Genomic DNA, 27,884 nt, shown 5'->3' on the forward strand with positions numbered 1-27,884 from the left:
CGTGCCAGGGGTGGAGCAACTCTGCTTCTGACCCAGTCAGGGAAGAGGGTCTCCGGTTCTGGAAATCCAGTCCTTGTGGATAATGCTTCTCTGGTGAAGAAAGAAAAGTTTTGGGGTCTGGTAGCGGGCAGAGGGGATAAGGAGGAGAGTGGAAGGAAGAAGGTGGATGGTCGGCTTCCCTCTCTGACCTGGAAGGAATGATGACCGAAGAAGGATGTGCACCAGCGGCCAGATTATTGGGAGCCTCCTGGTGCTCTCCGTGCTGGAGATAGGGCTGGGGGCGTCCAGCGTGGCAGTGGGGGCGGTCAGCTTCAGCCTGGCCCTCCGAGAGCACAAGCCGCAGCTTGGAGACTCGTCCCCGGTATGGAGCGGGGTGTGTGTACGTTGAGCCATTTCACTCTCTCTTTACCTCTTTACGGTGATGGTCAGTGTGCGCGCGTTAGTCACTCCCTCTCTGGGGTTGAAAATCATGAATCTCCTCTGGCTTGCATGTAGGTTCATGTCGCAGGCTATGCCTCTGTATGTTTTCCTTTAATTAGTAGTATTTTTTTTTCCTTACCTTGACTTGATACCAAATTAAATGGCTTTGTTTAAAGTTGGGGGAGGGCAGTTTCCACTGGCTGAATCTGCAAAAGGTTGCCAAGTGGGGCTGATTGGGGTGGCGGGGGTGGGGGTCACACCTGTCAAGGGCAGGCTCAGCCTCCATACTTTTACAAGGAAAATCAAAATGAAAGTGTTACATCATTTTCTTACACCAGCAACAAGCAAGGGTAGAGTTATGCATTTATTTCTCGGTAACAGTGCCCAAAGTACACTAAAGACAACACAGATGTCACAAAGAGAAATATGATGTGAGTATGAAAGGAGGATTTCATCCCAGAAAACACTGCTCTTAATTTTCCGTTTTTAAAACTCTTTCCTAAGTTCTAGGGAATAAGGTAAACAACAAATGATATGTAGCAACATTCTAACTCAAGAATAACTCAGCTTAAAGAGTACCTAATGCTCAGAGAAAATGTCATAATTTTCATTAGGTCAGAGGGCAGACCCAGCCAGCTTCTAGTTTATTTACTGTGGATGAATCTCCAGGAAAACCTTAGAGACCCATTCCTTCCACCCAGGATCAATAAAATAACTCAGCACTATTCCTAGTGCGAACCTACTTGTGAAAATCAGTTTTTCTTCTCCTTTAAGTTATATAGCTCTTCTATCCATATCCTTCTGGATCTTTAGCTTGATTCTATTTTCTAAGATAATTTAATAAGATGTTATTCTGTCACTGATAATTAGTATAATTAACAATCATGGCTTAGTTATTTGTGCTTTAGGTGTCTGAGGGAAAAAATGATAATTTATGAGTTCAAGAGTAATTCTGAAGCAATTTATTTTTAAGTGAAGTTCTAGCATTCTTAAAACTGGCATAATTATGCTTTAGAAAATTAGTTTTTATAATTTAACTTTTCTAAGTGAGAATGTTTTTAAATTGCAGAAATTAAAAGAAAAATGGTATTCAGTTCTAACATTGGATTCTTCTAAGTATCCTTGTTCTAAATTCAGTAAGTCCCAGCAACCATAAATAATTACCTTTTGCTGTATTATTTTAAATATAAGTATGAAAGACTAAATAAAAGGCAAATCTTAAAGCTAGTTATTTTACATCTTATATGTAGTAGTGATTATTTTGAGAGTTGTAGTTAGCATTATTATGATTAAACATAAATTAACTTGAAAACTTCTACCAGTTTTCAAAATGAAATGTAATGTCAACATTTAAATCAAGCGAAAGAAAATGTGATCTTTTGGTGGCTTATGAGGAAGAACGCTTAAATACTCTTCAAATTAATTTCCCTCTGTAGTTCAGAAAATTGAGTAAGTGAATGTAGATTGTCTCAAAATAGCATTGAAGTATCCAGTTTACCTTCATGAATAAAAAAGTGGTTGCATTTGCTTGGTGTCATGTAAGAAAAATTATTTTAAAATGTTTTTTTCTCTCTTTCTCAGCTATTTACTAATTATCTAGGTGAGTTGATGTGTATGTACAAAAAAAAAAAAAAAAAATTTTGAAGCAGCTCAGTGAAAAGCAAAATAATAAAGCACAGTCATTATTATAAATAATTATTTCCTTTTTAAACATTTTGCTTTTTAGAGTAACCAAATTCACCTACGATTCTGAAATAATAGGTTCAAATTCTGTTTTCTGATTCAGTAAAAAATAAATCCATGTGATTGAATGAACCGATTTGAAATTTGAGTGCCAAAAGAGTTGATAACTTTTATAAACTCAATAAATCAAATTGGCAAAGAAACAAATGTCTAAATTTGACCATTGTTTACCAAATTATAGTCTTGCTAACTTGATTTTTAAGATAATTTTTCAGAGGTCATTTGTAATACAGTTTGGATTATCACAATTCTGGCAATGATGAATTCATGTGACCAATATTTATAGAGGGCTTACCACATGCAAAGCATTTTACTATTTAACACAAAGACTATTAAGATGAATCAGAATGCCGAGCTGTGGAAGTAAGATGGATAGATATGTCACTTCCTTTACCAGTGGTGAGAAATTAGAGTTTGACTTCAGGGAGTTACAGATACAGGGGAGAGAAGAAATATCCTTGGGACAAGTATTATTTTTCTCTTGATCTTTAAAGTTTATTGAAACTTAGAAGGAATGTATCATAGTATGAAATCTGGAGTCTGCTTGGGAGTAGCTTCCAGGTCAGCCTTTAGCCATTTACTATCTGGTTGACTAGCCAAGTAGGGTTGTTAGACGACACAAATAAAATCATGTTCTGTAGTAAAATGTATGCTATGTAGTACGCACTGAATAAATGCACATGGCTAGTATTGGGTGCACAGAATGGCAGTGAATGCCTGAGAAAGAAAACCTTCTAGGCGGCAAGGTTGAAAACAAAAAAATGGACAGGTTGGGTTGTGTTTCAGGAATAATAAGCTCTTATGTTTTTCTGAGGCTTAGGTGTGTGAGGGAGAGATAAGGATGGAAAGAATGGTAGGGACCAGACCATGAGAGGCTGTGTGCCAGTCTCAGATTATTTCCTCATAGTTTTAATAAAATAATAATAATAACAATTCTTAATTTCCAAAGAGACCTCAGGAATATGCAGCAGAACACTAGACTGATAACTACTCATCTCTCTGGTATTATAAATTAAAAATCTTATGTTATTTATAAACACTAGATGGGATTGTATAATAATTAACTTTCCAGGTCATAATCCATAATCAGAGTGTATTTCGATTGGTGCCATGAAGTTTTTTTCAATACATAAATATCATTATTACCAGATTTTGCTTTCAATTTTAGAAGCCAATGGAAATAAAAACTACTACAGAGGGATTGCTTATTATATATGGACCTCAACATCATAAGCTTTTTATCTAGGTCAAATGCACTAAGAATTTAGGCAACTATTTTGATTATTTGGACTTAAATTATTGTTGAATATTTTTGGATTATTGGAAAAATTACTGGACCAAAATTTTAAGTGGCTTAAAAATAAAACAGTATGAAGAAAAAGGGCTTAAAATCCATAAGATGGATGTTTATACAGGTTATTTCCAGTCACTATTTCATAGTAAGGTAAATGGTTGTTATGGGACCTGGGACCAGTCTAAAAGATGTGGGCAATTAGAAGGAAAAAAAATTTTAACTATAATTTCATAGCAAAAGAAAGCTATAAATGCCTTATAAGATTTTGGCCTCTTCTTGATTCTTTGTAGTAGTTTATATAGATACCTCATTGAAAACATGAAATAACACTACTAGATAACAATAAATGAACCATTGAGTAAACTGCTTTGGAGAAGACATAGGCATGTGAAATATAATCGATGTGTAAGATACATTGGCAGGGAGTTAGACAGGACTGTGTCTCCAAGCGGCTGTAGGATCGTCATTTTTCTCAGTCTCCAGTACATCATCTATAATGTGAGTGGATTGTATTCAGTGGTACACAGATCCAAGGAAATTTTATTTTGTTGCTCTAAATTGGCACTTTGAAATCTAAAGATTCAAATGGTGGTGTCCAGAAAAACATCTGATAGAGTTTTATTTTATACATACCATGGTAAATTCCATCCATCTATATCTGATATTCATTCTATAGATGTATTAAAAGAACTTTCCTTAAGCTCCTTTACCCCACATGTAAAATAATCTTTTAAAATATTCACAATTTTCTTAACAAAATCATAAAGTTTGAATGATTTTTATTGCTTCTGGAGCATTCTTAATTTGTACACCATAACTTTATCTGCTTCAAAAATCTGATATTTTAATGAAATTTATAGCCTAGTCAAGTCATATACTTAGTATGTGGATTTCTGATTGTGGATTCCTGATTCACCATGGCAACAACTCAGCCAACTGTAAGACTGTGTTGAAATTCACCTACTGTACATCCTAATCCATACCAAAGCAAAAGAAATGAAGTGCTGTATATAAATGATACTTGCTCCAAAATGTTATTTCTAATATTTAAGTCTATTCAGTTCGTTTAAGGAAAAACAAGACAAAGTGAAAGAAACCCCTCAAACAGTTACTTCAAATTTACAAATGCTAGATAATGCATCATTTTTTCCAAAGTTAAAATATATAACATAAAGGACTCATATTATTTATCATGAGATGAAAACAGTGCCCTATCCTCAGAAAAAACCACAACTGTACATTTATATCCAATTTTTAAATGAATTTTAATTATGTAAGTAATTTATAATTCCTGTTGCAAAGGGTTAAAAAAATCAAAACTGAAGTTCTCTTCCCTACCACATCATCAAAATTAGCCAACATTATAAATTTAGTGTATAACCTCACAGATATTTCTCCATACATACATATTATTGTTTGAACATATAGACTAATTTTTATATCAAGTTTCTGGATATAATAAAGCCCCTTCATGGCTATCTAGAGCCCAGGTAAAGAATATTTTCTTTATCTGAGTCATACTCTTATTCTCAAGTGCTACTTGTTATTTACTGGAATCAGGGCAGTTAAATAAGTGGCAATTAGATAAGTTCAGTTCAGTTCAGTCGCTCAATTGTGTCCAACTCTTTGTGACCCCATGAATTGCAGCATGCCAGGCCTCCCTGTCCATCACCAACTCCTGGAGTTCACCCAGACTCACGTCCATCAAGTCAGTGATGCCATCCAGCCATCTCATCCTCTGTCGTCCCCTTCTGCTCCTGCCCCCAATCCCTCCCAGCATCAGAGTCTTTTCCAGTGAGTCAACTCTTCGCATGAGGTGGCCAAAGTACTGGAGTTTCAGCTTTAGCATCATTCCTTCCAAAGAAATCCCAGGGCTGATCTCCTTCAGAATGGACTGGTTGGCCCTCCTTGCAGTCCAAGGGACTCTCAAGAGTCTTAATAGTTGGAATATGTAGTTATTATTCAAGGAACCATACTCTGTGCAAAAAAGAAGTAAAATGCCTATTTCTAGTGTTGATTGATAATGACATGATGGGAGGAAATCAGTGAATTTTGTCATTATCTGACAATAGTTTTTTTTTTTTGTTTTAGTCAATATTTCACCCATATGTAAGTGACATGCATTGAAATTTCTATCCAGAACACATGACAAATTCTGTTTCAGGATTTTGGCCCTTATTCAAGGGTAAAAGTGGTCTTGAAGAATTTGCCATAGACATATTAGGGAAAAAATGATAATAATGGCATCAATCACCTATTTGTTGACAGTGTGCTTCATACAAACATCATCAGACAAAGTCATATCTTTAATTTGGATATTTTTGCATAAAATGTTCAAGTTAGACCTCTATATTGACTTAATTGTTAGCCAGGTCATACATTATGTGCTTTGAATATAGCTAAGCAATTTAACCTTCCTGAATATTCACTCAGCCCTCAGATCATACTTAATTATATTAGGAGATGGGAGATATAACCCAGCCATCCAAACTGAAATGCCTGTCTTTAAAATTCAGTAAAAACTAGAATAGATTCACACACACCAAAGAGGGAAAACTCCAACAATTCTCTGTTCAAACAATGCTGGGTCATTCATTTATGAAGTGAACAAAAATTCAACCTACTGTACTATATATATTTATATATAATTCTGTTCATTCAAATGGCATTTCTATACCTAAATAACCAATCCCAGAGTTCTTCAAAATATTTAACTTTATTTTCCTAATGTAATTTCGTCAAATTACATACAAGGTGGTTACACTGAAGATGCTTCCCGGGTGGCTCAGTGGTAAAGAATCTGTCTGCCAAGGCAGGAGACACAGGAGAGGTGTGTTAAATCCCTGAATTGGGAAGATCCCCTGGAGAAGGAAATGGCAACCCACTCCAGTATTCTTGCCTGGGAAATTCCATGGACAGAGGAGCCTGGCGAGCTATAGTCCATAGGGTTGCAAAGAGTTGGACATGACTGAACACAGAGCACCACTCTGCAGATAGATGTCCATGTTGAAGTACATGGACAATGGAAGAATAATTAGGTAATAGTATAGAAAGACTCAGTGAGCATCTTTCTAGCAGAAAAAGAGAAAGAGGGGGAAAAAAGTTATGCTATTACTTTGCTCTGTGATGTATAAAGCCTTGCGATCCTTCTCATGAATGCAGATCTAATCTATATGTATACTGTACTCATAGTAAATGGTAGATGGGATTCATACATCTCACTCTATATTACTGTGGCTCTGGATAACTTATGCTTCTTCACCAAGTCAGGGAGAGAAATAACTGTACCTATTATATGGGTTACTGTGAAGTTGTTGTGAAGCTAAGGCAATGCTTATAAAGCTGTCAGTACTGAGCCTGGCCAGAAGTAAGTGCACAGTGAACATTAGCTGCTCCTTCTACTGCCCTATTCAGCTCCATGACAACCAGGACCTATAACCTGCTAGTGATACACTGGTTCTCAACATGTCTCCAACATCCTTAACCAGCTCTAGTTTGACTCATCATTTTTGCTTTTGTTTTTCTTTCCATGTATTGTTGGTTGGTTGGTTTAGTCACTAAGTTGTGTCTGACTCTTGTGACCCCATGGACTGTAGCCCTCTAGGCTCCTCTTGTCCACAGGACTTTCCAGGCAAGAATACTGGAGTGGGTTGCCATTTCCTTCTCCAGGGGATCTTCCTATCTCAGGGATTGAACCTGGGTCTCCTACATAACAGGCAGATTCTTTACCAACTTAGCTATAGACCCCACATGTTCATGTATAGCATCTAGTTAGTTTTTGACTTACATTATATACATTATACATTAGCAACTACAAAAATATACCAAAATATATTTGGAAAAGTCATGTAGATATTCAGCTTAAAACTGAATGGGGGAACTGCTGCCATTGTAAGACACTTGTCTCTGTCTGATTTTCTGTTGGAGGTGGAGAGGGTAGTGGAAGCTCTATGATAAAGATATTTGATAATCAGATAAATTAGACAGTTATCTAAATTAGGCATGTCAAACAGGAAGGATATGATAACTACTTTTGTACCATGAAGTCCTCAAAACACATATGTAAAATAATGTTATTGTTATAAAGTCAGAATAAAAGTGAAAATTAACACTTCTGACAAAGATACTCAATAACTTGGAAATTTGTATGGTTTTGTCTGAACTACCCAAATAGCTTTTAAAGCATAACTAACTCTCATGTTAATTAGTAACCATGATTTTTAGCAGTAATGCAACTCAAGAAGCAATTGAAACTTCCATGAGTTCATGATCTGTTATTAAATACTGGGAAAAAATAAGGCAGAAATAAAATCAGTGGTTAAGCATAGTACCGTGGAGGACAGGGAGCCTTGAGCTACTTGTCCTGCAGAAATAATACTAGGCATGATTTATTAATAGTTAACTATGGTCCATATGCTTTCATATACATTTTATTTCTAATATTAACAACTTCATGAACAATGTTTTGTTTTGTAAAATTTATGTAGGAAAAAGAGCTTAACTAGGATGGTACACCATTATTTAATCAGCTGAGTTAGTATTTAAAGCCAGGGCAGTCTTATTTCATAATCAATAGAGAAAATTTCTTTGTGTGAAACATGGGAAATTTTCATGAAATGAAAAAGTCATTCACTGAGGCCTGACCTCATTATTTGCTCCCAACTCTCAATCTGTGAGCCAGGCAGGATGGCATAAAGGCCAAGTCCTGATCACTGTTTGTTTTCTAGAAGAGACTGAGAAAGCCACCTGATCAACTGTGCAAGCTCCCATGTTCCCAAAACAGTGTGAGATACTAGATTAAATTGTTCCTACCCATAAATCTTAGCCTTAAAAAATAAAGCTAAATAATGCATCTCAAATAACCATTAAATATTATAAGCCCAATCAGGAAGACACAAAATGACATATTTGTTTAAATACATTCAAAGGGAGAGGTATCAATAATCAAGGATATCCATCCTCGTGGAGGAAGAACTTTACCCAGGCCTTGCAGATGAGGCAGATTTCCAGTGGGCAGAGGGAAGAAGATGATATGCTAAGCACAGTTATTAACATGTGTCAAGTCATGGAAGGGACAGCAAAATGGAGAGTTTGGCGGGGGGCGGGGCGGGGGAGGGGCGGGGATTGAGGAGACCAAACTTGTTAGAGCAAAGATATGTTCAAAGAAAAACTGGTAAGTGAAGCTCTACCTCACCTGAATAGGATGTGGCCAGCTTCAAAAGGGTCCTGAAAGAATCGCAAGACTAGTCTGCTCTTAATTCCCAGCTAAACTTTTTAAGTTCTGCTTTTTAGAATTTGATGGGCTTGAGGCCAATGTATTGCTGCTCAATTTCAAGGTGAAACACCAGCCCTTGGTTCCCACATGTGTACGTGGGATCAAAAGAAAGACTTGAGAGAAATCTTGAGATGTGTGTGTGTGTGTTAGTCACTCAGTTGTGTCTGACTCTTTGCAACCCCATGGACTGTTGCTCACCAGGCTCCTCTGTCCATGGAATTTTCCAGGCAAGAATACTGGAGTAGATTGCCATTTCCTTCTCTAGGGAATCTTCCAGACCCAGGGATTGAATCCACATCTCTTATCTACCTGCATTGGCAGGCTGGTTCTTTACCACTAGCATCACCCGGAAAGCCCCTTTGAGACTCGAGAGAAGTGAAAATCTTACATCACAAACCAAACTCCAACTTCAACTGGCTTTCCTATTGTTGATGGTAGATTTGTAAGATCATAAGTTCCTTATGCTCAATTATTCTTACAGCTGCCTGACGTACAAGAGTTCATTTGTATAATTGGTAGTATTCAGTTCAGTTCAGTTCAGTCACTCAGTCATGTCCGACTCTTTGCAACCCCATGAATTGCAGCATGCCAGGCCTCCCTGTCCATCACCAACTCCCAGAGTTCACCCAAACTCATGTCCATCGAGTCAGTGATGCCATCCAGCCATCTCATCTTCTGTCGTCCCCTTCTCCTCTTGCCCCCAATCCCTCCCAGCATCAGAGTCTTTTCCAATGAGTCAGCTCTTTGCATGAGGTGGCCAGAGTACTGGAGTTTCAGCTTTAGCATCAGTCCTTCCAAAGAACACCCAGGGCTGATCTTTAGAATGGACTGGTTGGATCTGCTTGCAGTCCAAGGGACTCTCAAGAGTCTTCTCCAACACATTGGTAGTATTGGCATGATACAAATAAATGAAAACAGGTTTTGGAAGTATTGAGACTTGGGGTCAAATTCTAGCTCTAGCAGTTTCTAGTTGTTTAAGTTTGAATGAGTTAAATTATCTCACTGAGCAGTCAGCTAACTCATCCATAAAATAGCAATCCTACTAACTATTTCATGGAGTTTTCTAAAAATTAAATGTAGTATTTATATAAAGGGCTTGATAAATGTTAGGTATTCAGTAACTGTGACTGTCCCACAATAATGACCACATGTTTTTGCTATATTTCTGGAAAATTCATTTTCTATATGTGGCTTCTGTTGTGTATTATAGACATTCTGTTTTTACACATTCCTAAAGGGGAGGTTTATTGTAAGACTGTTGATGAAATTGACCTTGGAGTCAAAACTAAGTAACATTTAGGTCATATATCTGGTCTTAGAAAACATGTACTTGTCATGCCTACTTTTAGGCATAGTAACAATTGTGATTTAGTGTGCTTATTCTGGGATCACAGGAATATTATCTAGGTCAATATTGGGATAAAGAGGTGTGTTTTTTGTTTGTTCTACCAAATACAGATGTGTTCTTGATTTTCTCATTATTTTTGCTGGGTTGTTGGAATTTTTAGTTCTTTCATGACTTTTTTTCTGCCAATTTCCTACATGGATAACTCTGGGGAATTAAAATAATTAATGATAATAATGATGACATAATAATGGCAGTAGCAGTTTATATTTACAGTATTCTATGTTGCCTAAGAATTCCACCTGCTTTTGTTATCCGCTTATATTAGCAGGTTAGTTTCTTCACCTAAGGTATAAGAACCTAAAGGATTTAGGATTTAGTGACTTAAGATCAGAAAGTGAAATCAGTTACAGGAGCAAGATAGAAACCTAAATCACTTGAAGAAAGAATGTGTGTGTGTGTGTGTGTGTGTGTGGGTGGGTGGGTGCACACGCACCCAAGCAGGTGCTCATACTTGTGCAGTGGAGATGAAAAAATAAGTAATTCCTAGAAGGAAGTTGATAACTGTTGCTGATATGCAATATAAGCTACATTCAGGCTTCTGCTGACCTGTTTGGGGGCAATTCAAAATGTTGTGAGCCCTCTGTCAGCTGCCTCTTATTTCCATAACTGGCTGGTTTTCGAAAACTGCCAGGCACATTGGATGGATATTTGTGCATGGTGTTGACAATTCTTAGGAAGAGCATAACTTCTACTCTTTATTCCTCTGGAGTCCCTGTACCTAAGATTTAGTTGGACAATTGCCACTTAAATATACTGCAGATTCAGAGTTCTTCTTGATGAAAATTTACAAGTTTAGTTAACATTTTCCTTGCTACTTGGGGAGCAGAAATGGCTCAGACATCAAAAAGCCTTATTTACTTAGCACACTCAAAATATTCAACAGATTATTTTTTGAAAAGAATAACTATCACAAAGCATAATTGGAACAGAATACAGTGCATAATTCGTTAAATCCCAGAGGGATTGCATCACAGGAACTGAGTTGGGGAGTGAAGGGATGAATGGCATTCTGAGAATCCAGGCTGATTCATTCTGAAGAAAGAATTCCACACTGAAGGATCTGGGTGGCCATTGGAAAGTTCCTGAGAGTTTTGGACTTGGGTTCGTTTAGAAGAGCCTGACCTGCCAGTCAGTGACATGCTATGTTTAATGCTTTCTTCTGAAATTCAGTCTTGTGTGTTGTTGATTTCATTCACTTACTTTACAGTCTCTGCAAAGGCTTCCTCACTGCTTGTTGTGCATCTGGATTTGCCACTGTCGGGGTTTTCTTTCCATTTCTCCCTTGAGTGCTTTGGTTTAATTTCTTTATTTGTTATAGTTACCTCCTATTCCATGCTGTCTGTTAAGCTACCAAGAGGGCCTGTGCTAATGGAGGACTGGTTGCTCATCACATCAACATATCTCTTGTACATTTTATCCTCTAGGTATTTCCTATAAAGTTGATTATAATTGTGAGAGCTCATGGTTCTATTGAAAAAAATATGTACATTTATCCTTTCTCAGTTAAACTTTAATTTTTTTTTTAAGTTTCAAATTTTCCTGGAGTGGAAGAAACATAGTATATGGATCAATATATATAAAATGCCATGCTTTATTTCAGTGTTCTGTTTTGGGATGGAAAATAAGAAATTAGATCTAGCTTAAGGGGAAAAAAGAACACTGCATAATTAGCAGGGTTTTCCATTGACTAAGAAAAAAAAAGAACTATAAACAGGGAAATAAAAGATTTATTTTTAAAATGAACACTTTGCTAAAAATGCAAAAGAACTGGGAAAGGGGAAAGAGAGGCCATTGATGAGATCTATAAATCTAATAAAGGCTGAAAAAGTCCAGGAAACCAAATTGTCAGATAGCACAGTCAAGTCCTAGGACCCCCAGGGGTTAGGCTTATGAAAATGGGGCCAAATCGACGTTGAGGTAAATGACAGATTGCTGTATGGTCTACACTGGGTTAGGATGAGTCAAGAATAGGAATGAGCTGTGGAAAATCGGGAGAGTCGAGTTCCTGTTCCTGTTCTCATAAGCCAGATGCTTATTTTCCTCAGTTCACTTCCCTATTAGATTTAGTTAATAACTATTGATTCCACAGTTACAACATTCTACACTCTGAGTTAGGTTCTGGGAACTTAGCAGTAAATGAATCTATAATGGTCCCTGATCTTCTGAAGCTCAATTTTAAAAGGAATATGAGGATGGAGACAGTGGGATGAATGGAGAAAGTATCATGAAAACATATACACTTCCCTATACAAAATAGATAGCCAATGGGAATTTACTGTATGACTCAGGGAACTCAAACTGGGCCTCTGTAACAACCTGGAGAGGTGGGAAAGGGTGGGAGGTAGGAGGAAGGTTCAAGATGGAGAGGACATATGTATACCAATAGCTGATTCATGTTGATGTATGGAAGAAACCAACACAGTATCGTAAAGCAATTATCCTTCAACTACAAATAATTTAAAAAAATAAAAAGGAATATAGAAAATGAACAAATAATGCACAAATTAACAATTGAAGTTTGTACCTGGTAAATAGGAGAAATATAGGCTTATGCAGACTATAACAGTTATCAATAATGGGAGAATCAGAAAATGCATCTCTAACATTTCTGAAGGAAGATGAGGTATTTCCCAGATGAAGAGGGAAAAAAGCATTGTCCCAACCAGGGGGAACATCTTGTGTAAAGACTCTGAGATAGAAAATGTTTCATATGCTTGAGCAACTGAAAGAAGGCCAGGTGACTGGAGGATGACCAGTGGGCAGGAGGAGATAGAAAGCTCTGGGTGAGGTGAAGAAACAAACAGGGTAAAAATCACTTAAGGCTTTATAGACATGATACAATGGTTTTACTTTCTCCTAATTATTATAGGAGCCACCAAAAGATTTTAAGTGGAACAATGACAAGATTATATCTGCATTTAAAGAAGTTCATTTGGGGCTGCAGTTTAAAATGTACTTTGGAGTCAGACAAGTTCTTGTCACAAATCAAGTCACAGGTCTATTTAGGAGGCTACTGATCGGAGAAGGCAATGGCACCCCACTCCAGTCCTCTTGCCTGGAAAATCCCATGGATGGAGGAGCCTGGTAGGCTGCAGTCCATGGGGTCGCTAAGAGTCAGACATGACTGAGCGACTTCACTTTCACTTTTCACTTTGATGCTTTGGAGAAGGAAATGGTAACCCACTCCAGTGTTCTTGCCTGGAGGATCCCAGGGAAGGGAGCGCCTGGTGGGCTGACGTCTATGGGGTCCCACAGAGTCGGACACGACTGAAGTGACTTAGCAGCAGCAGCAGGGCTGTATGATACAGTGGTTACATGGATGAGAGTTAAGGAATAAAATAAAAACAGAAGAACAGATACTTGAGATACAGAGTTAACAAGGTTTTGTTTCATGAGATGCCACTGTAAAACATTAAGAATGAGTTTCAGATTTCAGAACTGAGCATCTAAGAGGATCCTATTTACTCTTTGAGACTAGAGGATTAGAGGAGGAAACCTGTGTGTGTGTGTGTGTGTGTGTGTGTGTGTGTGTGTGTGTGTGTGTTTAGGGAGCAACTGGTATAGCATGGGAAGAGATCAAGGATTTGTTTGTGATCTGTTATGTTGGAGGGGCCTGTGAGTTATCTAAATGGAGATGCGAGGGGCTATTAGATGGGTCTAGAGATCAATGCTGGAAATCTAAAAATGTATTAAATACATTTAAAGGTATTTAAAGCCACATGACTTGTTGAAACATCCAAAACAATGCCTTTAATCACTATTATATTCAGAAGCTGGACATTCAGAATTAACCATAATACTCAGGAGTAGAAAAAAGAGACTGAGAAGATGTGATGGGAAAAATAAGTTGAAGTCCAGGAAAGTATGGTATCAGAGAAGCCCAAAGGAGAGGGGTTCTTGTAGGATGAGGACTGAAATGTGGAAGTCGTTACTTATTTTAGCAAGAGTTGATGAAGTAAAAACAGAGGGTTTAGAAGCCAATCTGGAGTCCGAGAGAGAAAAGGACGTAAGAATATGGAAACAGTTAAGTGTAGAAGCTTGGCAGTAAAGGGAAAATGGAGTAGAGAGATACAGCAATCAATGGAAAAAGATTTGGAGTCAAGGAGGTTTTCATTTTTTAAGGAAGATTTTGGAACACTTTGGCACGCTGATGTGAATAATGGAGTAGAATGAGAGAGATATAAAGGGAGAGAAAAGACTGAGTAAATGAAGGGTGATGAAACTAAGAGCTAAAATGGAGGCTTTGTGTTGGTAAGTTTTATCTTTGTTTCTTGTAATAAGGCAAGATAATATGAGTGAAGATGCAGAGTTTGTCACCTAATGGCAAATGGAGAAAGGATTCTCTGATGGCTTCTGTGTTTTCTAATTTGAGACCTGTCAATAGCTAAAGGTAAAGAATAAACAAAAATCTGGTTGACTCTGAGAACATGATTAAAATGCCTTTCTCTTGGTTGAGAATTATAGTTAAGTCACAATATGAACAGAAAAGGGACATAAAAATAATTTATCCCAGACTTATGATTTTACAGGTAATTAAACTGAAGCCCACAGGGTTAGCACTGGTGGCTAACTGTAGAATCAGGACAAGAGTCAGGTCATCTAATTCTTGGTCTAACACTATTTCCACAGACACCTCAAGACATTAAGTATCCTTAAAATAAGTGTTCAGCCAAAAGGATAATAAAGTTATCTGGCTACTGCCCCAAACTGAACAGGAATGATCTCAGATCATTGGCACTGCTAACTATCATGGAGATGTAATAATTACTTTAACAGATTTCAGGAGTTCCCTCCCAGTTTGGAGTTCCAAGGAAACTACTTTCCATAGAAATTGTAACGTGTTCTCCCTGGTGCTTTTCCAAAGTAACTGGGAAATTAATTGAAGCTAATTTTTAGAAGTTACTAGCATTTCCAAACCCACAAAAGCTAGTGATCAATTTAGGTAAGTAAGCAGAGTGCCTTTAAGAAGACTTTAAAAACAAAATCCAAAGCTCATTTGCTCATTTTTCAAGCTTTACACATTTGAAGAGCTTGGAAAGGGAAAGCCAAAGTCCTATAGTTCTAATATTTTCTGTCTGATGCTTTTCTTTTTAATTCAAACATTTAGAAATTGAAATTAAGATTTAGTACACAGTTTGCCTGAAGCGGCTAGAAACAATGTGTGTGTATGCGCACACACATATAATGTCTTGATCTAACACTGTTGTAAGAATTGTCAAAGTATTTTGTAATGATAAATTCATTTAAAGGGACACACACACACATAAAAAGGGGCTCTTTTTTGTAAATATATCCTTGGCCGTGAATATAGTACAGTGTACTTACTAGTGATAGGATGAGCTGTGTTTTCTAGTGTGACATTAAGAAATTAAAATATTATGAAATATTAGCAATTTTTGCCACCTTTACACCCCCATTACTAGTAGTTGAAGAAAAAGATTTTTCTCAAAGGAACAGTTCTTTTGAAGAAAGAGGTGTAACTTTAACTGGTGATTTTTTGCTGATGTCTTTTCAGCTCTAGCCAAAGGGGTGTCTTCGACCTCTCAGACTTTCAAAATAGTGTCTTAGAGGGCTACTTAGGAGTTTATGAAATATTAAGTTGAAAGTATCTACTGCATTGAAGATTCGAGTTTGGCAGACATCATGCAATGGGTTACCAGGAAAAGTGGCCCAATAGAGAGCAAATAGTCTCTAGAGCTCTCACATATGGAAATGAACTAATTTAGGAAATCATTGTACCTCCTGGGTGATATTTGGGGTGGGGCAGAGTGGGGGGGACTTGTTTTTCTTTTACTTGGGACCATAGCAAGAATTAGATGTTCTCTAGATTTAGAGAGTAGCTACTAGCCACATGTTGCTACTGAGAACTTTAAATGTAACTAGTCTGACTTTAGATATATTAATAAGTATAAAGTACACACTGGATTTCAAGGACTGAATATGAAAGAACATGAAGTATCTCAAGTTTCTTAGAAGTTTGATTTCATGGAGAAATAATAGCATGAATATACTGAGTCAAATCATTAAAATTTTCACCTTTTTAATGTGACTATTGTGCTCAGTCATGTCTGACTCTTTATGACCCCGTGGACTGTAGCCCACCAGGCTTCTCTGTCCTTGGAATTCTCCAGGCAAGAATACAGGAGTGGGTTGCAATTTCCTACTCCAGGGAATGTTACTATTAGAAAATGCAATTATGTATCGACCCACATCTGTGGCTTACATTAGATTTCTATTAGTTCTCATCTAGATACATTTTTCTCATTAAAAAAAAAAGGTCATTAGCTGGTCAAGAGAAGCGTCATGCTTTGTCTGCCTAAAACATGAACTATAGATGAGGAAAGTCTTTAAGATAATTTGAGTTATTAGTGAATTGGGAAGGCTGAGTTGGCTTAGTTGTCTGGTACAGATATTAGAAACAGCTAAGTGTTATAGCACAGCATTTTCCAAAATGGACACTTAAATTGCCTGCTCCTATGACACAGGCCTTTTGGCCTCGGGTTTTTAAATGGTGAAATCAAAGACTCTGTGACTTTTTGTTAAAGGGATTTTAAATATGTTTTTGGAGAGGAGAGGATTTTCCCACTTCCTTTAATAACCCGAAATCCATTTCTTCATTTATCTATTCATCAACAAATATTCAGTGAATTTTTTGTATGTGTGAGGTCCTGTTTTAGTGCTGAAGTTTTAAAGATTAAAACATAACATCTGAATTCAAGAAGGAGTTCAAGAACTTTTAGAATGACAGATATATAGTGAATAATTACCATAAAATATGATCAGTGCATCAGTGTGTTATAACAGACATGAATATAATATTTTTGTTAGATCCTAGCTAGGAGTACATAGATGGGTTGAAAGGCTTCACAAATAATAGATCTTTATATTTAAAAAAATAATTTTCTGAATGGAGAAAATATTTATTGGCACTTTCCACGTGCCACAGTCAAGACTAAGCACTATCATGTGGGTTGTCTCTTAATTCCACATGTTCTTAATTCATGTTATATTAGTCTCCTCATTCTTATAGAAGGAGTGGAGAATGTCTTTTTATTATAAATGGTATTTGCAGTGTCAGAGAGCTGTGATATGTGTCATGGTACATGCTGGAGAAACAGCTGGTACATACGGTCAACACTGGAGAAGTATCTGCTTAAAATGAGTGGAAGAAAAACAACGTTGCTGAGATTACTGATCACAGAATGTCAGAGCAGGGAGAACAGCACAAAGCCCATCCAATTAAACTCTTTCCTTTTAAAGATGAAGCCCAGAGAATTCAGTTGACTCACCTAATATAATTAAATGACAAAGGAAGACTGAATGAGAGCCTAGGGCTTCTGTTCTGAAGTGCACACCTTCCCCCGCCCCACCCCCCATAGTGGATGGCCACAGCTTCCCTGCCGGCTCAGTGATAAAGAACCCTCATGCAGTGCAGGAGACCTGGGTTTGATCTCTGGGTCAGAAAGATCCCCTGAAGAAGGGAATGGCTACTCACTCTAGTGTTCTTGCCTGGAGAATTCCGTGGAGAGAGGATTCTGGCGGGCTACAGTCCATGGGGTCACAAAGAGTAGGACTACAACTGAGCGACTAACACTTTGACAGCTTGTTAAACCCATGACTACAGAAAACAGTTCTCTCAGGAGCAAGCTTTGATAACAATGCATCATTTACTGCTCATTGTTCACTGCAATTTTTCAGCTTGTTTGTACACAATTCCTTTCTGTATTCTACTCTTTAGAGTCGCAGTTACAATATTATTGATACTTTTTCACTAATTTCTCCAGTTTTGAAATCCTGATGATTTTCTCTCCTTTTTCCTTGCTTTCCTGAATACTTGTTCCTTTAACAGAACAGAACTGGTCTTACTGAGATAGTTGTGCTAATAATAATATAGGGCTTTAAGATATACACAGGACCCTAGAGCTTCCCAGGAAATCAGCTTGACACATAATTACTGGTCTTACTTTAAATGAAGTGCTTTGCTGAGAATCTGAAGATAGATAATTATCTGGACTCTGGATTCAGGGGCTTTATAGCTGGTGGGAAAATGTATGTAAATATTAATAATAACAAATATTGAACACATATTCATCTAAGTGCATTACCCCTATTATATTATCTAATATTTATAGCAATTCTATGAAGTATATTCTCTTATGTATCTAATTAAAGGGAAAACTGTGGCAAATTATTTAAATAACTTTCTCAAAGTCTCACTGCTGGAAAATGATGGTGCCATGATGCAAACCCAGCCAATTTGATTCTAAAGCAGTCTTTCTTAATCTCTAAACTAACTGACTCCTACTAATCCAAATAAATACAGAATGCAGAGTATGAATATTCTGTGAATGCAAAAGTGAACTGGGAAACAGATGACCTCAAGGAGGATGTGTTTTGGTGGCCAAGTCTGGGAAAAAATAAAGTAGGGAGAGCTTGATGGGAGGTGAGGAAAGAAAAGCATTTCAGGTTGGTGGAGACATGATCTGTGGAGAGCTTGAGAGTGGTAGAGGATGTCGGTTTCAGAGCCCAGAATGTTCAGAAAGAAGAGGGTCTGAAGAGGTTGGCTTGAGCTGTTAGAAACCTCAGTATTATACTATAGGATGTGAACTTACAGTTTTAAAGAAATGGACAGGTACTAAAAACATTTTAAAGGTTTTGAGGAAGGAAGCAACAGGAACCAATGTATTTTAGGAATAATCACCTTAGAAGCAGTTTGAAGAATTAAAGCCTGGAGATTATGACAATCTTTTGTGTTAAAATTTGGAATCAAAATGAAGATAAGACCAGTAGGAATGGAAATTAAAAGGGCATATGTGAGCTTTATGGAGTTAAATGATAACAAAACTTGGTGGGAAGCAGGTTATAAAAAAATGAGGCTGGAAGAGATTGGAAATTAAGGCTTCTTTTCTGCCTGAGTTGAAGAGAATGAGAGAGTTTCCCTGAGGTCTGGAAAACAATAATGGAGGCATGTGTGGAAGGCAAGAAAACAAAATTAAGTTTAGACAAGTTGTGCTTTGTTAAGTCGTTTATTCATGAAATACGCATGCATCAGTTTACAATAGACTTTGTGTTATGTCCTCGAAATACAGTAAAGAACAAGAAGATAAGGTCCCTGCCTTCAGGACACTTACAGTCTACAGTAGGGAGACAGACAGTAAACACATAAATATAGAAATAGGTATTTAATTACAGTGCTACAAAGGAAGGATGCCATCAGACCTTCATGGGAGCGGAATCCAGAAAATTCAGGAATCCTTCCATCAAGTAGTAATTTAGGCAGTCATATTTAGGTAATATTTAAATCAGGAATAGTCTTCAGCCAGTCTGAGAAGAATGGCCTGATTTCAGGCTAAGGAAACAGCATATTTCAAGCCATTTCCTCGAGTGGGAAGGGATCTGATGAATTCCAAGAAGTTAAGAGAGATACCAGTGAAGGTTGACGCTGTAGAAGAAGGCAGATCATGAAACACTCTGTAAACTATATAAAGATTTTTTTTTCTTAAAAAGGCAATGTGATAGCATCAAACGATGTGAAATGTGAAAGAAACAAGTTCAGACAAGAGTGGATTTATGAAGGCAAGGTGAAAAAGACAATTTAAAAGTTTTTGCTGTAATACTGATGAGAGATGATAGTGGCTTGACAGAGAGTAGAAGTATATTCTGGAGACAAAAAAAAAAAAAAAAAAAAACTGCGTGGCTCACTGACTCGTGGTTCGTGAAGGTAGGAAGGAGGTGTCAATAAAGCCTTCCCAGATGTCAAGAATGAGAACTGAGTGCATGGCTGTGCTATTTCCAGAAGTGAGAAATATTGGAAGAGAAAAATATTTTCAGGGTGAAGATGACAGAGCTTTCAGGAGAATATGCTCACAGCCTCACAGTATTTTCAGGGGAAGATGATTAGGACATTCTGAGTGTAAAGCATTTTCGTGAGACACCTTAGCACCTAGTTCTTCTAGTCGTCATCATTCTTAGTTTTCACATTGTGGCCCCCAACAGTTTCTCAGGTCATATCATCGTCAGACGTAGGCCAGTAGAAAAGATGGTCTGCTTCCTGGCTGATGAAACAAAATGTCTAAACTTCATTCTCTTTTTCTCAGTTGACCTTACTTGTATCTTGTGGTCACATCTGAAGCAATCACTGTGACAAGAGGACAGAACCTGCTAATTTATTAAACCTGGATCACAGGTCTGTGGGGGATGAGATGCACATGCCTAACAGTGAGGGATGGATGGTTTTCTAGCAGAAAAATGAAGTGTAATTGCCGGAAGGTGGATAAATACATTCCGAAGAACAAAATAGCAACTTTCTACCGCCACACATAATAAGTAATGCCATGCTGCTGCTGCTGCTGCTAAGTCACTCCAGTCGTGTCCAACTCTGTGTGACCCCATAGACGGCAGCCCACCAGGCTCCCCTGTCCCTGGGATTCTCCAGGCAAGAATACTGGAGTAGGTTGCCATTTCCTTCTCCAATGCATGAAAGTGAAAAGTGAAAGTGAAGTCGCTCAGTCGTGTCCGACTCCCATCGACCCCATGGACTGCAGCCCACCAGGCTCCTCCGTCCATGGTATTTTCCAGGCAAGAGTACTGGAGTGGGGTGCCATTGCCTTCTCCAAGCAATGCCATAGTAGCGAAGAAAGATAAAAATGTATAGTTTGGAATTCAGAGAGGACATCATGAGCAAGATGGTGGGAACTCTTATTTCTGAGCTCAGATATAGATGGGTACTTGATATACAGTTGAGAGACATTGTTGGCAGAGAAGTAATGGTTCTTCTACACAGAGCACTGAGTGAGATGAGAACTGAAACAGTCTCTATAGTCCAACTATAGAGACTGAGGAGGGGTGGATAGAAAAGTAAGAGGACAGCCGGTGAATTCGATGTCATGGAACCCAGTGAGGAGAGACCATTTTAAAAATAAAGGAATGACCAGTTAAGTGGCACTGATAATGTTTGAATGGGCAATTTTAGTGAAGTGTGGGAGTAAAAACTATATCTAGTACTTTATTTATACAACAAATAATTACTAAGAACTTACTGATTGTTGGGCTTCCCCAGTGGCTCAGTGGTAAAGAATCCACCTGCAATGCAGGAGATAGTTTCTAACCCCATCTCAGGAAAATCCCCTCAAGGAGGACATGGCAATCTACTCCAGTATTTTTGCCTGGAGAATCCCATGGACAGAGGGGTCTTTCAGGCTGTGGTCTATGGAGTCTTAAAAAGAGTCAGACATGGCTGAAATGACTGAGCACACACTGATTGTTAAGTACTATAGTCAAGGACCTTGCTCTTCCATTCCAAAAATTTAGTGTGTGTGTAATGTAAACCAGGTTTCTGGTGGGAGTAAGGTACTTTGTTGTCGTTCAGTTGTGACCCCATGGACTGCAGCATGCTAAGCTGGCCTTCTCTATATCCCAGAGTTTGCTCAAACTCATGTCCATTGAGTTGATGATTTCATCCAACCATCTTATCCTCTGCCGCCCCCTTCTCCTCCTTCCTTCAATCTTTCCCAGCATCAGGGTCTTTTCTAGTAAGGTGCTGGTGGTAGTTATAAACCAGAATAAAAAATAGTCTCTTCCTTAAAGAGCTTACTGTCTAGTGATATAGATAACAAACATATAATACAAGAGAAATATAATAAGGGCCATAAAAAGAGGCACATAAAGTAACTGTGAGAATTCAGGGGGAAAGAAGGTGGAATCACAACTGCTGTGATTAGAGATGGACGCTGGAGAATAGGTAAGAATGAGAAAATTTTGTTAGCAGAGAAGTAAATACAGGCAAAAACAATAAACTGAGAGTTTCCAGGGATTATTAACTCTGCTTTGGTTGTTAGGATATCAGTAGGAGATCAGCTCACAAATTAGGTTGGAACTATCCATCTGGGGCCTCAAGACAGGCAAGAATTTTGTGGAGCCACTGTAAGGAAAAAAAAAAGTGTGAGGTACTAAAAATTGTGCTTAGAAAGAACTTCAGATGACATTGGAGAAACAGAAGACAAAGGGACTCTCCAGAAAGCTCATAGATAATCCAGGGGAGGCTGGTGAGGACTTGAACAAAATCAGAGGTTCATTGTGGATGCAGAATTAATAGCACATGGTCATTGATTTGATAAAAGTGATATGGAAAGGAGGAAAAATCAAAAGTGCCTCTGAGTTTTAAAGAATAGTATTAAGAGTGATAGAAATAGTAAAGTGATGAATGAAGGCAGACTGAAGACTCGTTTTGTGAGTATCTCTGCTGATCTCTTTGATGTCCATGTATCTGGTTGTGAGCGAACTGAATTGCACAGTGATTGCAAGCTGAGTGAAAAACAGATGAAGCTTTCATGATGACCAACGTCATAAGTTATTCTCTGGTCTCTTGGAACATGAGCCCATTTTACACATGACATTTTATTTCAAAACATCATGTTCAGAAGGGAGTATTGTTGGCAACACTTAGAATACTGCCCTTGCATCAAATAGAAATTAGTACTTTTGATAATTACTTACTAGAATGTAGTCCACTGACAAACTCTGAAGTCTTGTTCATCTCAGCTCAGCATATCAGGACTAGAACTCTGAGAGAATAATAGTGCCCTGAGTACATTAATGATTTGATGTGTGTTTTCATTCCAATCCCAAAGAAAGGCAATGCCAAAGAATGCTCAAACCACCGCACAATTGCACTCATCTCACACGCTAGCAAAGTAATGCTCAAAATTCTCCAAGACAGGCTTCAACAGTACATGAACCATGAACTTGCACATGTTCAAGCTGGATTTATAAAAGCCAGAGGAACCAGAGATCAAATGGCCAACATCTTTTGGATCATCAAAAAAAACAAGAAAGTTCCAGAAAAACATCTATTTCTGTTTTATTGACTATGCCATAGCCTTCGACTGTGAGGATCACAACAAACTGTGGAAAATTCTTAAAGAAAGGGGAATACCAGACCACCTGACCTGTCTCTTGAGAAATGTGTATGCAGGTCAGGAAGCAACAATTAGAACTGGACATGGAACAACAGACTGGTTCCAAATCGGGAAAGGAGTACGTCAAAGCTGTATATTGTCACCGTGTTTATTTAACTTATATGTAGAGTGCATCATGAGAAAGGCTGGGCTGGATGAAGCACAAGCTGCAATCAAGATTGCTGGGGGAAATATCAATAAGCTCAGATATGCAGATAACACCACCCTTATGGCAGAAAGCAGAGAAGAACTAAAAAGCCTCTTGATGAAAGTGAAAGAGGAGAGTGAAAAAGTTGGCTTAAAGCTCAACATTCAGAAAACTAAGATCATGGCATCCAGTCCCATCACTTCATGGCAAACAGATGGGGAAACAATGGAAACAGTGACAGACTTTATTTTTTTGAGCTCCAAAATCACTGCAGATGGTGACTGCAACCATGAAAATAAAAGATGCTTGCTCCTTGGAAGAAAAGTTATGACCAACCTAGACAGCATATTAAAAAGCAGAGACATTACTTTGCCAACAAAGGTCCATCTAGTCAAAGCTATGGTTTTTCCAGTAGTCATCTATGGATGTGAGAGTTGGACTACAAAGAAAGCTGAGCACCGAATAATTGATGCTTTTGAGCTGTGATGTTGGAGAAGATTCTTGAGAGTCCCTTGGACTGCAAGGAGATTAAACCAGTCCATCCTATAGGAAATCAGTCCTGAATATTCATTGGAAGGACTGATGCTGAAGCTGAAGCTCCAATATTTTGGCCACCTGATGCAAAGAACTGACTCACTGGAAAAGATCCAGATGCTGGGAAAGATTGAAGGCGGGAGGAGAAGGGGACAACAGAGGATGAGATGGTTGCATGGCATCACTGACTCAATGGACATGAGTTTGAGTAAACTCTGGGAGTTGGTGATGGACAGGGAAGCCTGGAGTGCTGCAGTCCATGGGGTTGCAAATAGTCTGACATGACTGAGCAACTGAACTGGACTGAACTGAACCCACATCCACAAAGCGACAACTATACATACAGTTTTGGCATAAGACAAGATTTTATGATAAGGAAATAATATCAAAGAATGGATGTATAAAATTTTTTTATAGTTCCTGTCAGGAATTCAGACACTGGACTATACTCATCAATTATAATACTCAAAAGTATTATAATTTTAGCAATTATGAATAGCTCCAATTGCTTATGGTTTATTGGGTATTAGAAATTACACTAAGTGCCAAGCACACCATTAGCAGTATCTCTGCTTTATAATTAATAAAGCATTAATAATTAATTTTAATATCACTGTAATTTTTTGTTTTATTAATAATTTTAATATAATTTTAATATCACTGTAAGATAAGTACAAGGATATCTGTAGTAGTGTATCCATTTTATTAATAAGTGTGTGCGTGCATAGTCACTCAGTCATGTCCAACTCTTTGTGACCACGTGGATTGTAGCCCATTAGGCTCCTCTGTACATGGGGTTCTCCAGGCAAGAATACTGGAGTGGGTTGCCAATTCTTCCTACAGGGGTATCTTCCCAACCCAGGGATTGAACCCAGATCTCCTGTGTCTCTGACACTGTGGGTGGATTCTTTACTGCTGTGCCACCTGGGAAGCCCATCAATTTTACAGATGGGGAAACTGAGATTCAGAGTTAAGGTGGCTGCTATAAGTCCCACTAATATGTGGCATAATCAGATTTAAAACCCATGTTTTCCTGACTCCAAAGTCTATACCCTTAACACTACTCCATCCATTTTTTTCAAGCTCTGACTATATAAAGCAGCACTGGTTCTATACCCCAGACCTTAGTGAACAGCACCCATTTCTCATTTCCTAGAATGAGAAATGTGCTGAAACATAAATACAGCTCCAACAATTCTTCAGGGTACCCAGCAGCTCAGCTTGAAAAGGCATTGCGGATACCTTTCTTCCACTTGTAATTCTACTCTGTGAGCTGGCAGACAGCCATCATGCTGTCTTGTCAAGAGAACTAGATTATTTTTTCTTCCAATATTTGTGTTTCTTCATGTCATTTAACAGAGAAACCATGAAACCTGCATTTTCCTAGTTCTTCACATTAAAAATGAACAGTAATAATAGCCATGATATCTTTTTCCTCAAATTAGATGTTCTTATTTTTTTCCTCCAGAAATCAAACTTAAAATTGCATTCCATTTTTCACAATCCCCCTCAGTTTCTCCCAAGTATTACAGTTAGTTCTCATAGACACTTTTGGAAACAAAACACTATTCAAGGAGATGAGCATTTGGAAATAATAACGTCTAAAACAAATATTTAAAAAGAGCATAAAACACATTTCTCCCTCAGAGCTTCTGAAGCTTTATCTTGATAAATTGTGGAAGCCCCACTTTACTTCTGAGAGATTAATGTTACTTTTATTGAGCTGTGTAAAGTATAAAACTTTAAAATTATTAGATTATGGATAGTGTTTGTTTAAAAACTTCGAAACACTGTAGGGATTCCCAGGTAGCTCAGAGGTAAAGAATCTGCCTGCCAAAGCAGGAGACACTGGAGACATGGGTTTGATCCCTGGGTCAAGAGTATTCCCAGGAGAAGGACATGGCAGCCCACTCCAGTATCTTGCCAGGAAAATTCCATAGACAGAATTCCATGGGGTCACAAAGAGACAGACAGACTGAGCCCACACAAGCATTGAAGACCCCATATATTTTCATCTGTTATCCTATTTGAGTACAGAATGGCCTGAAATAGACAAAGAAGGCCAGAAGGCCACTGTTGGAAAGTATCTATCACCCAACAGCAAATTTCCATCCATTTAAGATTGCTAAATGTTAATTATTCTGCAATACAAATAACAATAGGTAGGGTAAAATTATGGACTAGACAGAAGCCCCCCAGGCTCCTCTGTCTATGAGGATCTTCCAGGCAAAAATACTGGAGTGGGTTGCCATGCCCTCCTCCAGGGGATCTCCCCAACCCAGGGATCAAACCCTCATCTCTTGTATCTCCTACATTGGCAGGCAGGTTCCTTATTACTAGCGACACCTTTGCTGTTGTTGTTCAGCCACTGTGTCCTGCCTGACTCTTTGTGACCCTATGGACTGCAACACTCCAGGCTTTCCCATCCTTCACCATCTCCAGGAGTTTGCTTAAATTCATGTCCATTGAGTCAGTGATGCCATGCAACCATCTTGTCCTCTGTCATCGCCTTCTCCTCCCACCTTCAATCTTTCCCAGCATCAGGGTCTTTTCTAATGAGTCGACACTTCACATCAGGTGGCCAAAGTATCAGAGCTTCAGCTTCAGCATCAGTCTTTCCAATGAATATTCAGGATTGATCTTTAGGATTGACTGGTTTGATCTCCTTGCAGTTCAAGGGACTCTCAAGAATCTTCTCTAACAAAGCAGTTCAAAAGCATTAATTCTTCGGTGCTCAGTTTTCTTTATGGCCCAACTCTCACATCCATACATGACTACTGGAAAAGCTGTAGCTTTGACTAGACGGACCTTTGTTGGCAAAATAATGCCTCTGCTTTTCAATATGCTGTCTAGGTTTGTCAGGGAGAAGGCAATGGCACCCCACTCCACTACTCTTGCCTGGAAAATCCCATGGACGGAGGAGCCTGGTAGGCTCCAGTCCATGGGGTCGCTAAGAGTTGGGCACGACTGAGTGACTTCACTTTCACTTTACACTTTCATGCATTGGAGAAGGAAATGGCAACCCACTCCAATATTCTTGCCTGGAGAATCCCAGGGACAGAGGAGCCTAGTGGGCTGCCATCTATGGGGTCGCACAGAGTCAGACACGACTGAAGTGACTTAGCAGCAGCAGCAGGTTTGTCAGAGCTTTCCTTTAATTTCATGCTTGCAGTCATAATCTGCAGTGATTTTGAAGCCCAAGAAAATAAAGTGTCACTGTTTCCATTGTTTTCCCATCTATTTGCCATGAAGTAATGGGACTGGATGTCATGATCTTCGTTTTTTGAATATTGAGTTTTCAGCCAGCTTTTTCACTCTTCTCTTTCACCTTCATCAAGAGGTCTTAGTTCCTCTTCCGTTTCTGCCATAAAGCTGGTGATATTTGCATATCGGAAGCTGTTGATATTTCTCCTGGCCATCTTGATTCCAGCTTGTACTTCATACAGCCTGGCACATTGCATGACATATTCTGCATGTAAGTTAAATAAGCAGGGTGAGAATTTACAGCCTTGATGTACTCCTTTCCCAATTTGGAACCAGTCTGTTGTTCCATGTCCAGTTCTAACTGTTGATCTGCATATAGGTTTCTTAGGAGGCCAAAGTAGTATGGTATTCCCATCTCTCTAAGAGTTTTCCAAAGTGTGATGTGATCCACACTGTCAAAGGCTTTTGTGTAGTCAATGAAGCAGAAGTAGATGTTTTTTTCTGGAATTCTCTTCCTTTTTCCTATGATCCAATGGATGTTGGCAATTTGATATCTGGTTCCTTTGCCTTTTCTAAATCCAGCTTGAACATCTGGAAGTTCTCCATTCATGTGCTGTTGAAGCCTGGCTTGGAGAATAGTGAGTATTACTTTGCTAACATGTAAAAGGCATGCACCTGTGCAGTAGTTTGAGCATTCTTTGGCATTGCTCTTCTATGGGACTGGAATGAAAACTGACCTTTTCCAGTCCTGTGGCCACTGCCCAGTTTTCCACGTTTGCTGGCGTATTGAATGCAGCATTTTCACAGCATCATCTTTTAAGATTTAAAATAGCTCAACTGGAATTCCATCACCTCCACTAGCTTTGTTTGTAGAGATGCTTCCTAAGGCCCACTTGACTTTG

At 38.4% G+C, this 27,884-nt stretch overlaps 1 protein-coding gene across 3 annotated transcripts in view; it reads left to right on the top strand.

Moving 5' to 3' along the window:
• The window catches only part of TMEM196 (transmembrane protein 196), a 261,077-nt gene that overhangs the window by 186,197 nt on the left and 46,996 nt on the right, over nucleotides 1–27,884 (top strand). Inside the window, exon 1 of one of the 3 annotated variants that reach the window (XM_070368817.1) lies at nucleotides 215–379. The exons of 1 other annotated variant lie outside the window; for it this stretch is intronic. In XM_070368817.1, coding sequence (XP_070224918.1) covers nucleotides 215–379 — 165 coding nt within the window. Of the gene's footprint in view, nucleotides 1–214; nucleotides 380–27,884 lie in introns of those variants that run through there. One more of the 3 variants, XM_005897688.2, reaches the window with a different exon arrangement.

This window comes from Bos mutus, chromosome 4 (genome assembly GCF_027580195.1).
Source record: "Bos mutus isolate GX-2022 chromosome 4, NWIPB_WYAK_1.1, whole genome shotgun sequence".
Lineage (NCBI taxonomy): Eukaryota > Metazoa > Chordata > Mammalia > Artiodactyla > Bovidae > Bos > Bos mutus.